Genomic DNA, 13,533 nt, shown 5'->3' on the forward strand with positions numbered 1-13,533 from the left:
CATAACGGTTTATACCTATAAATTTCAAATTTTTCAAACAATGTACGATTTTTCCAAAGTAATTCAAATTTAAACAATTTTTTAAGCTGCAAAAAATCGAATTTTAGTAGCAAAACTTTCTAAAAATTATTTAAAAATTAAATTGTGGCTTTGGTTTGGAAAACTGGAAACAGGCAAACGTGAAAAAGCTTATCAGTCAACGTTTCTTATCACCCGGTTTTGAAATAAAAATTTAGAATTCAATTTCAGTCCAATTTTCATTTAAATTTTATATATTGGATGATTTTTTCTAACATGAATAACATCCGTGTTAAAAGATACTCTCAGGTTTTGAGATTCTGCAGGAAACATTATTCCACCAGCTTCGTCACGACACCAATTTTCTATGTAAATGCTGCTCCTCACATAGGTCATCTTTACAGCGCAGTTATAACAGATGCATATCATCGATTTGAGGTATTCTTATTGTAAAAAAATCCTCCTTACACGTAGGTTAAAGTTGCCCAGCAAATTATATTCGATATTTCATTTTCAGGCTCTACGAAATCCGGATAAAAACGCCATTTTCAGCACTGGTACTGACGAACACGGGATAAAAGTCCAACAAGCAACCGGAAACAAGGATCCGATAGCGATAAAGAAATATTGCGATACAATCTCCACCAAATACAAAGACTTATTCGACTTATGCGGTATAAATTACACCCATTACATCCGTACAACCGACTCGGATCACAAAACCGCTGTACAAACATTCTGGAAAGAGTTATTTTCAAAAGGATTCATATACAAAGATCACTACAGCGGTTGGTATTGCGTACCTGATGAAATGTTCCTCACCGAGAATCAACTTGTCACCAAAGTAGAAAACGGACGCGAAATAAAAGTAAGCGAAGTATCAGGACATCCGGTAGAATGGAACGAAGAAGAAAACTATATGTTTAAACTGAGCAAGGTGAAATCGGATGTGCTGCATTGGTTAAAAGACGAAACGAAAGTTACCCCTTCGAAATTCCACAAACAACTTCTGGTATGGTTGAATGAAGATAATGGATCTTTCGATATCTCTATTTCCAGACCAGTTTCTCGTATACCTTGGGGTATCCCTGTACCAGATGATAATTCGCAGACAGTATACGTTTGGTTGGATGCTTTGGTTAATTACTTGACCGTTGCCGGATACCCAAATATTAGAACTTGGCCTCCGACGGTGCAAGTTGTCGGCAAAGATATACTCAAATTCCACGGTATTTATTGGCCCGCGTTTCTGATAGCTGCTGGTTTAGAACCTCCTAGGAAACTATTCGTTCATTCGCACTGGATGGTGAACGATGAAAAGATGTCCAAGTCTAAGAACAATGTCGTGAATCCGTTCGAAAAAATCGATCAGTTTACCTCCTCCGGTTTCAGGTATTTTTTACTCAAAGAAGGTGTTCCTCACAGCGATGGAAATTATAGCGAGGCTCAAGTGATCAACATGTTGAATGCAGACTTGGCCAATACGCTTGGAAACCTGTTGAACAGATGTACCAGTAAATCGGTGAACTTGCAACAGGTGTATCCGTCCTTTGACTCGTTACGTTTCGATGAAATGCTCAGAAATCATCACGATACGCTGAAAAGTTTATCAGAAAGTGTTTGCTCGTTACAACACGCCATTTCGCAGCCGTATCAAGATTTACATTTTTATAAAGGTATTTACGAAGTGCTCAACGTATTATATTTAGCTAACAAGTTTTTCGAAGAATGTAAACCGTGGGAAATGAAGAAATTTCCCGAAGAAGCTGCCAATCTTTCGGCTGTCTTGCATGTAACTATGGAAGTTTTAAGAATATGTGGTATTGCTCTTTTACCCATTGTGCCTGAAATTTCACACCAGTTGTTCCAAAAGCTCAATGTTTCCTCGAGTAGAACTGGTTGGAAGAATATGAAACCGAGCTGGGCTGATGTTTCTAGTCAATGTGAAGATATTCCTTTAACTAACGAATCGATTGTGTTGTATAGAAAAATTGTCAATAAATAGGGGTTTTTGTGTTGTTTGACTTATATTTTTTTTATTCTCCCTTTTTCTCATCCCTTGTCTTTGAATAAAAAAAGAAGAAACATGTTATACAGTATGACACAAAAGTAGTGCTCGGTGGCTTTTATTTCTAAGTGGGAAGAGCTGGCGAGATGAATGAAGCGGCGTTAAGTAGGGAAAAATAAGGGCTTTCAAAAGCGACTTTGAAAATTGCAGGGCTATGCACACTGCACAGAGTGTCCACAAATTGAATACCCGGTTTGGTCAAAAAATTCAAACTGGTTTTTATTGGCCCTATGTATTTCACACTCTAAGGCGACAAAAACGTGATTTGAGTTTTTGAAACCGGTTCATTAATTTGCAACCAGTTGACAAAAAATACCCAAAAATTGTGAATAGAGAAAAAGGCTTGAAACAAAAGTTGTAGAGCGTGAAAAATTGAACCATTTTCGCTGATCGGATTTTGAAACCGGTTCATTAATTTGCAACAGTTATAAAAAATTACCTAAAAATTGGAGATTGAGAAAAAAGCTTGAAACAAAAGTTGTGGAGCATGAAAAATTACACAATTCTGTTCAATCACATTTTGAATAAACCAGTTCATTGGTTCGCATTTAGCAACCATGTTTTTGACAATCACCTAAAAATTGGAGATAGAGAACAAACTAAAAAATTTGAAACATAGTTGAAGTATATTTTTGGTTATCAGATTTTGAAACCGGCTCATTAATTCGCAGCAAGTCATCAAAAGTTACCTGGTTGCAAATTAATTAGGCATTTTAATAACCCGATCTGTAAAAATGTGTCAATTTTTCACACTCTGTAACTTCTGTTTCAATTTTTTTTCTCAATCTTCAATTTTTAGGTGATTGTCAAAAACCTTATTTCAAGCTTTTTTCTAGAATAGGTATCGAATTTTTAGGTAATTTTTGATAACTGGTTGTAAATTAATGACCCGGTTTCAAAATCCGTTCCGTGAAAATGGTTCAATTTTTTGCGCTCTACAACTTTTAATTCGAGCTTTTTTCTCAATCTCCAATTCTTAGACAATTTTTGATAACTGGTTGCAAATTAATGAACTGGTTTCAAAATCCGGCCTGCGTCCGCGAAAATGGTTCAATTTTTCACGCTCTACAACTTTTGCTTATAGCTCTTTTCTCTATCTCCAACTTTTGGATGGTTGTCAAAACTGGTTGCTAAATGCGAAGAATGAACTGGTTTCGAAATGTGATTAGACAGAATTGTGTAATTTTTCACACTCTACAACTTTTGTTTCAGGCTTTTTTCTCAATCTACAATTTTTGGATAATTTTTGATAACTGGTTGCAAATAATGAACCGGTTTCAAAATCCGATCTGCAAAAATGGTTCAATTTTTCACGTTCTACAAATTTTGTTTCAAGCTTTTTTCTCTATCTTCAATTTAGGTGATTGTCAAAAACTGGTTGCTAAATGCGAATCAATGAACCGGTTTCAAAATATGATTAGACAGAATTGTGTAATTTTTCATGCCCCACAACTTTTATTCCAAGCTTTTTTCTCAATATCGAATTTTTAGGTAATTTTTGATAACTGGTTGCAAATTCAATGAACTGGGTTCAAAATCTGATCCGCGAAAATGGTTCAAATTTTTACTCTCTACAACTTTTATTTTATGCTTTTTTCAGTTTTTTCTCAATCTCTAATTTTTAGGTATTTTGTGATAATTGGTTGCAAGTTAATGAACCGGTTTCAAAATCCGATCCGCGAAAATGGTTCAATTTTTCAAGCTCTACAACTTATTTGCTTATAGTTCTTTTCTATATCTTCAACTATTAGCTGATTTCCAAAAATTGGTTGCTAAATTCGAATCAATGAACCGGTTTCAAAATATGATTAGACAGAATTGTGTAATTTTTCACACTCTACAACTTTTGTTTCAGGTTTTTTTCTCAATCTACAATTTTTGGATAATTTTTGATAACTGGTTGCAAATAATGAACCGGTTTCAAAATCCGATCAGCGAAAATGGTTCAATTTTTCACATTCTACAAATTTTGTTTCAAGCTTTTTTCTCTATCTTCAATTTTTAGGTGATTGTCAAAAACTGGTTGCTAAATGCGAACCAATGAACCGGTTTCAAAATATGATTAGACAGAATTTTGTAATTTTTCACACTCTACAACTTTTGTTTCAAGCTTTTTTCTCTATGGACAATTTTTGAATAATGTTTAATAACTGGTTGCAAATAATGAACCGGTTTCAAAATCCGATCAGCAAAAATGGTTCAATTTTTCACGTTCTACAACTTTCGTTTCAAGCTTTTTTCTCCATCTTCAATTTTTAGGTGATTGTCAAAAACTGGTTGCTAAATGCGAACCAATGAACTGGTTTCAAAATGTGATTTGACAGAATTGTGTAATTTTTTACGCTCTACAACTTTTGTTTCAGGCTTTTTTCTCAATCTACAATTTTTGGATAATTTTTGATAACTGGTTGCAAATAATGAACCGGTTTCAAAATCCGATCAGCGAAAATGGTTCAATTTTTCACGTTCTACAACTTTTGTTTCAAGCTTTTTTCTCTGTCTTCAATTTTTAGGTGATTGTCAAAAACTGGTTGCTAAATGCGAATCAATGAACCGGTTTCAAAATATGATTAGACAGAATTTTGTAATTTTTCACGCTCTACAACTTTTGTTTCAAGCTTTTTTCTCTATGGACAATTTTTGAATAATGTTCAATAACTGCTTGCAAATAATGAACCGGTTTCAAAATCCGATCAGCGAAAATGGTTCAATTTTTCACGTTCTACAACTTTCGTTTCAAGCTTTTTTCTCTATCTTCAATTTTTAGGTGATTGTCAAAATCTGGTTGCTAAATGCGAACCAATAATGAACCGGTTTCAAAATGTGATTTGACAGAATTGTGTAATTTTTCACGCTCAACAACTTTTGTTTCAAGCTTTTTTCTCTATCCACAATTTTTGAGTATTTTTTGTCAATTGGTAGCAAATAAATGAACCAATTTCAAAAATTGGAATCAAGTTTTTGTCGCCTTAGAGTGTGAAATACATAGGGCCTCGGCCTATAAAAACCAGTTTGAATTTTTTGACCAAACCGGGTTTTCAATTTGTGGACACCCTGTGCAGTGTGCATGGACCTGAAATTTTCAAAGTCGCTTTTGAAATCCCTTATTTTGCCTACTCAATGCCGCTTCATTCATCTCGCTAGCTCTTTCCACTTAAAAATAAAAGCCACGGAGGGCCGAGCACTACTTTTGTGTCATACTGTAGAGTGAAGCGATTTCAACATTTTCAATAATGTAGATGTAATTGTAAGTGATTTGGCATTCTTAACATCACGAGAATGTTCCTCGTCGTAGTGGAGAACCACCACACACATCCTCCCGCAATTTACAGCGAAAAAAAAAAGGTAGTTAGATATTGTGACGCGTATGCATCACAGTATCTAACTACCTGAGTATTTTCAGCGAAAAAAAAAAAAGGTAGTTAGATATTGTGACGCGTACCAATGTTTAGCATCACAGTATCTAACTACCTGAGTATTTTCCTCAAAATTGAGGGAACCGCAAAAATTCTGTTCCCTCGCCACATTTCTGGCAATTTTGCAATATTTTCAAAAAAAAAATTGCAAAAATTGCGGGTAGTTAGATTCTGTTATATTACCACTTTGCTACTTTCTCGAATGATTTATATTCTCCTATTAACATTGGTGGAATTTTAGCCAATATAAACTGATCTGGTCATTTGCACGATGTCATATGAGTTGCATATCTTTACGAAATAAGGCGCAGGAAAGATTTTTTCAATAAATTATTCGCATTTTAATTATTTTTTGAGCTTTCTGGACCTAATTTCAATGATAAAATCCCAAATTCGATATTAAGTGGTTTTCGAACCCTCTGATCACGAATTTGATATCATTTTGGCAGAAAACACAAAAGGTGCTGCTGTTGAGGAGGGTCAAAATGTGAAAATGGGCTCAAATGCCATGTGAGGTATCGAAATGCGTGTTTTCAAACCTCCTAAATTTGCATTTGATCAAAAACCTCAAAAGTGGCTGCTGATGGGGAGGGTCAAAATGTGAAATTGGGCCCAAATATCACGAGGGGTATTAAAATGCATGTTTTCAAGGGGAAGGTGGATCATTTAGAAAAATCCTAACGCAAAATTCGCGAATATAAACAACTGAGAAAAAGAACGTAATAATTAATAAATTATAAAGTCTACAAAAAAACAACATTTATTGAGCATGGCGGAAGAAGAGAAAAATAAATTAACATCTTTCATACACTTTATCTTTCTCAATCGACGAAAAGGTACAAATGAGAAAAAAATATATATAAATAATATTTCTAACGTAGGTAAATTTTTTAATACATACTCGTAATTCTATTCGTTACATAATTTATTACATTACTAAACTTAACAAATACATTAAAATCAACCACAACAATGATCGTACGTACATTGACCTAAATAAAAAAAAGAAACAAAATTGAAAAATTATTGGCAATTTTAGACTTGGATTACGTTTACGTAAGTAGCAAAGAAACAGGTACTACAATGTACATATTTACACACATATCTACATTGCTTACAAATTCACAATTTCTGAAAAATTTGGTAACTAGATGTAAACATTACGTTTTTATACAGTTTAATATATTCTAATACGTATATTAAAATGTACAAAAAAAAATCACATTAAAATAGACGCGAAACGTCGTCACGATTAAAAATTCGATAGAAAAAAAAATAAGAGAGTTGATTATCACCCAAATTTTGAGCAATACTGATGTACTTAGTATTATGTACGACATTTTCACGGCAGTTTTTCTCGCTCGCTTAAGGTAGTATCAAACGTATTAATAAATGCTTCACTTTTGTCGTCGAATTTGCGAACAGATTTCTTCTAAAACGAGGTCTCGTTATTTTAATTTATTATTTTCAGCTGCCGTCGCCGCAGCCGCCGCCGTTGCTGCCGCAGCTTTTTCCGTTTTATTTTTAACTATATAAGACTGGATGTAGAAATTGGCGAATAGGACTAAGAATGTGACTCCTTGGAAGAACAACATCATCGTTAAGGTCTTGGGTAATTGACATTTGGCCAATAGCAGACCGGTCATGTAGACGATAATTATCACAAATTGGATCTGAAATTCAAACATAGGTATAAAAATTAATCGGCGTGAAATTCCATTTTTTTTTTTTTTTTTTTTTTTTAAATAGCCGAATCGCAATGAAACGAGCTAATGACCCTTCTTTCTCTGCCTTCGCAAAATTATATCAATTCCAGGAAAATCTACATACTAAAATTTACAAGGGCAAGAATTTCCATCGAAATTTAGGACTATACTCTTTTACACGCCGACATTTCTTCTTCATCTTTACTTACATATACAAAATACGTAATGTACAACAAGATATAAAAGATTAAGTACCATTTGCATTTTCGTAATGTAACGTTTCCACCATAAGTATTTCTGGATTTCAGGTCCTAATGTCGACAGGAAATAGTAGCTGTACATGACGGTGTGCACGAGCGAATTGATCCATCCGACAACGGCTCCTTGTTCGCCTGAAAAGAATAAAAATTTTACCTAATTAATTCAAAAATGACTTGAAAACAAAAAATCTCAACGCGATATATTTTCCCTTTTAACCTTGGAGTTTTTGCTGCAATTTTAGAGCATGTTTGACGAATAATTTGGTAATTAAAATGACGTATTTACAATATCGTTGTACATACGTAAGAGCTATTTTTTTTTTTTTTTTTTGGAGAAATTTCGTTTCTAGTTTATTTTTAAAATTTATGTTTAGAAAAAAAAGACAGAATTTATCATTAATAAATCCAAAATTAAATATGGGGCATAATTTTAAATTATTTTCTTCGAAATTTGATCAAAATTAAAATGGAGAGGGTCGGGGGGAGGGGAAAGGGCTATCAAGATACATAATTTGACCATTTTTTAAAATTCCAAACTATCGAGAAAAGTAATCAGGATAATATCGAAATACAGGTTTTCAAGAATAGTAAATTAAGGCAACAGATCTTCAGCAGATGGCTTGAGGCCCAAAATTTTAAATAATGCAATATGAGAACAAAATTATAGGATTTTAAAGGATTTTTTATTTCAGTTTGGAAATCCATTTGACCTCAAAATCAAAAAATAAATTTCTCAGGGGAGGGCTTATAGGGCTCCATATTTCAAAAAATACATACAATATGGATATCAAAATGTAGGTTTTCGGAAACGCTGATTTTGATTCGAAAATCCGTTTAACCCAAAAATCAAAATTCAACCATTAGAACCCCCCCCCCCTCTAGTAGTGCTCGAAAGTCTAAATTCGAAAAAAAAAATACAAATATGGGTATCAAATTAGACGTTGATTCTGATTCTAGAATCCCTTTGATCCTGAAATTAAAATTGAGACTCCTAGAACTAGAAGTACAGGGTGCCCAGAAATATCGAGCACTCCAAAGAAAGTTTTTCATTAAAAATATAGGTTGGCAACGTGAAATAGATGCATATGATTGGTGGAATGTTATCTCTCCAGTCCAACAACCAATCATGTGCTATCATTATTATCATTCACTGTGACCAACCAAAGTATTTTAGTAGAAAACTTTTTTAGGGGTGCTCGATATTTCTGGGCACCCTGTATACTTGAGTCTAATCTTTCACACTATACAGCTCCACCAGTACCCTCCATTTTAATTTTGCTCAAATTTTGAAGAAAATAAATTAAAATCATGCTCCATAAGTATCGTTTATCATAATTTAGGTAGGTTGATTTCGAGTTTGAACATGATTTCCCGATACAAATCTCCTAAACCAACCAATGATTTCATAAATTTGAAATAAGTAAATTAAAAAATTAATGAGATTCGTAAAATGAAAATTGAACCTCCCCCGTAAAGAAGCTATGGTCTCAAAATTTCGCAAAACACAGCAAATTTTTATTTTGGGGTCACAAGAGTTTTGAAATTAGAATTAACGTTTTTGAAAATTCATTTCAATACCATATTGAACTATTTTTGACATTTTTGGGTACCAACTGCAACCTCCCTCCTCCCCCCCCCCGATGTTAGACAGCTCAATTTTGGTTTCAGGTTCACGATAATTTTAAAATATTAGAGTCAAGGTTTCTTAAAAACTCGTTTCATTATCTACCATATTGAATTTTTATTCACATTTTTATTTTTTGGGCATTCCCCCCCCCCCCGCCCTTCTTAGAGAGTTCAATTTCAATTTTTGGGTCAAACAAACTTCCAAACAGAATACCCTCGAAAACCCAAAATTCGATATCCATGCAGTATTTTTCCACATTTCGGGCACCAAACTCTTTTTAAATAGGTAACTCTAATTTTGAATTTTTCAAAATTTTGGAGCCTACTCTCCTTCCAGTAACCTTTAGGACTTTTATAGAGGGGTTAATTTTAAATTAAAGGTCGAACTGATCTTAGAATCAGAATCAACACTTTAAAAACCCTACTTTTCCCTACCCAAATCACTTTTTCCAACATTTTGAAATTTTTTCCTTTTTGGTTTATAGGTCAATCAAAATACTCAAAAAAAAACAACAAAAAAATGCAGAATGTGAGAACAGTCCCAAATAGCATAGGTATTCTACAATGCATTTTTTCCCAGTGATGTTTCTTAGTTGAACCTTAGTGGATCTCAGTACACTCATACAATGTATTAAAATGCCTAGTAATATTACTGATCCGATATTGAAGAAATCAATTGATAACAAGAGAGCCTTACTAGCCGAATTGGAATTGAAAAACGCCAAACCTTGAGTTCCAAATGATGGTGACTTTCAATTACCTAAAAGAGCTGTTAAACATCCAATGAATGTTGCTCCACCCAACATCTGTACGAAAAACAAATTCAATTCCATTGCAGTGGAAGAACCTGAAGAGAATTTGTCGACTTCAAAAGAAACTTCAAAGGTTAGAATCCCTCCGATTATTCTCCCCAATGTTGCGAATTATATTATGTCCGAACTCTTAGAAATCAAGAAAATTACGACAAAAAAATTTGAAACCAAAACAACGAATCAGGTTCTTAAGATATTCTTGACAGACATTGATGATTTTCATAATTTGACCAGAAAATTTGAAGAAGATAAGAGACAATTCTTTAGAAAAAAATGTCTGTGGTGATGAAGAATGTCCCCTATTCGATTACAGACGACAAAATTCAAGATACTCTTCATAAAGAAAGCATTCCAGTTCTGTCTGCAGCCTTTACCAAAACCAAAAGCCGATTCCAGTCTATGCTATTGATGTTCATGCAAACAAAGCAGGCAAACAAATCTTTGATCTTAAAAGTATCTTCCATGCCTTCATTAAAGTATGTAGAAGAACGTCTCCTAACGATTATAGACCTATCAGTCTTCTCTCTTCTCTATCCAAAATCCTTGAAAAAATCATTCGTAAACGTCTTTTGGACTTTCTGAAAAAGGAACAGATTTTGCCATCTTTTCAGTATGGTTTTCGTAATAAAATGAGCACAGTTCATTGGTTGCATCGAATGGTACAACTTATTAACAATGGCTACGAAAAGAAGCGATTCACAACTGCAGCTTTTATAGACATTAAAAAGGCCTTCAACTCTGTATGGCATTGCGGTTTAATTCACAAATTGAAACACTCTCCTTTCTACGTAAAATCATTTCTTCCTTCCTTCAAAATGGGAAATTTTATGTTCAAATCGACGCTGAAAGCTCTTTGCTTAGAGAAATCAGCCAAGGTATACCACAAGGCGCTGTATTGAGTCCAACACGGTTCATCTTATACTGCTATGATATTCCTAAACCAGCTGATAATGAAATAGCAATGTTGCTGATGATACGTGTTTACTCAGCCAAAATAAGGATCTTCTAATTGCTTGTAATCAACTTCAAGCTGGTATCAAGGAATTGGAACCATGGTTTGAATGTTGGAAACTTGAGCTAAATCCTCTTAAAAGTGAAACAAACATCTTCACACTTCGCAAAATCTCACCAACTCCAGAAATCTTAATCGATAACACTGTGGTACCATGGAATACATCAACAGTTAAATATCTGGGCATACACTTGGACCAGAAACTATTTCTCAAAAACCATAATATCATTCTCAAATCACGTGATGCCTACCTCAAACTACATAAACGATACCCCTTATTGAATTGTTGTTCCAGATTGTCTACATCCTGTAGTCTACTTCTTTACAAAAGTCTCATCCGTAGCTCATTCACATATGCAGCTCCAATATAGATAACAGCTTCAAAGACTAACAAACATAAGCTACAAATTATACAAAACAAAGTTCTGTGAATCATTACAAACGCACCATGGTTCCTCCAAAACAATCAGTTACACAATGAACTGCAAATAGAATCAATCGACACCTTCTCTGAAAGACTTGCTGAAAAATACCTATTCACACTGGAATGACTTTGAATTCCTACTTAGCAAAAATCTTATGAATCATCTTAAAACACATAAAAGTCCTCAAGATCTTTTTGGATGCAATAAAATGATACTTAATTCTTTCAAATCGTTATACTTGTAGGTTTTTATAACATTTTTTGCCTACCCTCTTAAGTATAGCGTTTACACGCTGAGGCTGAGCCGAATAAATACATACTTTTCTCTCTCTCTCCTAGTGATTGGAATAATTTTCATTTTCACTTTTGTAATATTTTTCACTTCATGAAACTGTCAAACTTTTACAACTCATAGGTTTCTCGAAACTTCTTAAATCTGAAGCAACTTTTTTCGTACACTGTGATGGAAAAGAATTTACAATATATTAGTCAATGTGAATTCTTTTCCGTCACAGTGTGATGGAAAAGAATTCTTTTCCATCCCTAGGGATGGAAAGAGGAATTTTTTCAATCACAGTAGGAAAAAATTTTCGCGGTGTGTAAACAGGAGTAAAATGCTATACTTTTCGTAGCATTTATAATGAAAAATATCTTACAAGATAGTAGTCAAAAGTGAATGAATTCTTGTTTCGTGCATTGGCTCCACTCGCCTTCGGCTCGTTCCGCCAATCTTCGCACTCGACAAGAAATCATTCACTTTCGTCTACTGTGTTGTAATATACTATTTCAAATCTTTTGAAAAGTTCAAAACTGAACTCTCTTATCTCATAGTGAAAGCTGAACTTTTCATAATGAATCAAAAGTTTGAAATGTATCAATGAAAAATTTTTTCAACGAACCTTTTTTCACTCTTTCTAACGGACTAATTTTAAAATGGAGGGGGGGGGGTTCAACATTGCTGAAAAAAGCACAAGATTCCTGCAATTCGACCAAATGGTAAAATTGGTTAAATTCCCCAGTACTTGAATTTTTTAAATTTTGATGAAACATTGTGGGTACCTGTAGAAAAAATATTAGAGCCAAAAAAATACCCCCTTCCTCCTCTTGCCCATAATGGCGAAAAAAAACACTTTTTTCGGGGATAAAATCATAATTCAACGAATTTTGAATATAAAATTTTGAATTCACTGAAAATGTATAAGTAAGTAGAGGAGGCACAAGTCTAGCCACGTGAATTTTTTCAAAATTTTTTGACCCTCCCTATCCCTATCGCGATCCACCCTAATCTACAAAGATAGGTACCTGAAATGTTTTAAATGTACTTGCTAACTCACATCAATTAATTTAATAATTTTCTCACTAAAAATAAACTTTTTTCATAGATTTTTCGCGAAAAATCCAATTTTTGGGCAACCCACCTCCCAAATGTGGCCCTCAGAAGGGTCCAACTGCAAATCTAACTTCATATTCGTGTTCAGCGGGTTCGATTCATATGATAACGATACGCATATTGTCAATCTTGTTTCGATCCAAAATTGGGGGAGGGGGTGCCTATGGCTCTAAAATTCAGGGTTTCAAGCAGTCGTTTAATTTTCTACTGTTTTAAGAGGTCCTTAAGCAAGATTTCAAAACTGTACCATTGGCAGTAGGTATCGCTGTTTTTGATGGTGCCTTGACACAAAAAACACATTTTTGAGTGTTTTTGAGTTTTTAAAAATGACCCACCTGGAGGGAAAATTTGAAAAAAATTTTGGAAGAAAAAAATTTCGTGTGCCGAAATTAGGTTTGGAGGTATGACAGTTTTAAATTTTCTTCATCAATATCTCCCCCCCTGGCGAGGAGAGGGGGGTCAAAAAATGTTGAAAAAATTCACGTGGCTAGATTCGTGTTTCCTCTATATATTTTGGCTGAATTCAAAATTTTTTGTTCAAAACCCGTTGAAGTACGATTCCTCCCCCCCTCCGAAAAATGTGTTTTTTTCGCCATTGTGGGCAAGAGTGGTGATTTTTTTTTACTTCCAACATTTTTTCTACAGGTATCCAACAATGTTTCATGAAAATTTCAAAAATCCGAGAACAGTGGCATTTTACCTATTTTACTCGGGAGTACCTACCCTTTTATAGCATTTCCAGGGTAAAATCTTTTCAACAGATATTCCAACTTTTCGAGTAAAATTTATTCAACGTCTATA

The 13,533-nt window shown here is 34.0% G+C and overlaps 2 protein-coding genes across 2 annotated transcripts in view; one reads left to right on the forward strand and one right to left on the reverse strand.

Annotated features, from left to right (window-relative positions):
• Nucleotides 1–192: 192 nt before the first annotated feature.
• LOC135839643 (methionine--tRNA ligase, mitochondrial-like) lies at nucleotides 193–2,036 on the forward strand. The gene is made up of 2 exons (XM_065355764.1): nucleotides 193–456; nucleotides 536–2,036. Exons 1-2 carry the CDS (start codon nucleotides 280–282, stop codon nucleotides 2,021–2,023), a joined length of 1,665 nt encoding a protein of 554 aa, XP_065211836.1. The 5' UTR covers nucleotides 193–279; the 3' UTR covers nucleotides 2,024–2,036.
• A 4,210-nt stretch (nucleotides 2,037–6,246) lies between these two features.
• Nucleotides 6,247–13,533, reverse strand: part of LOC135839648 (very long chain fatty acid elongase 4-like) — a 64,039-nt gene continuing 56,752 nt past the window's right edge. The window contains exons 8-9 of the mRNA XM_065355770.1: nucleotides 7,464–7,600; nucleotides 6,247–7,175 (exon numbers count right to left, since the gene is read on the reverse strand). Coding sequence (XP_065211842.1) covers nucleotides 6,951–7,175; nucleotides 7,464–7,600 — 362 coding nt within the window. The 3' untranslated portion in view covers nucleotides 6,247–6,950. The remainder of the gene's footprint in view (nucleotides 7,176–7,463; nucleotides 7,601–13,533) is intronic.

Source organism: Planococcus citri, chromosome 3 (genome assembly GCF_950023065.1).
Source record: "Planococcus citri chromosome 3, ihPlaCitr1.1, whole genome shotgun sequence".
NCBI lineage: Eukaryota > Metazoa > Arthropoda > Insecta > Hemiptera > Pseudococcidae > Planococcus > Planococcus citri.

Excerpts from the sequence above, each read along its gene's own strand:
- LOC135839643 (XM_065355764.1), top strand. The coding sequence starts at position 280 with ATGATTTTTTCTAACATGAATAACATCCGTGTTAAAAGATACTCTCAG. Across the intron at positions 457-535 it reads ATGCATATCATCGATTTGAG|GCTCTACGAAATCCGGATAA; the intron begins GTATTCTTATTG and ends TTTCATTTTCAG.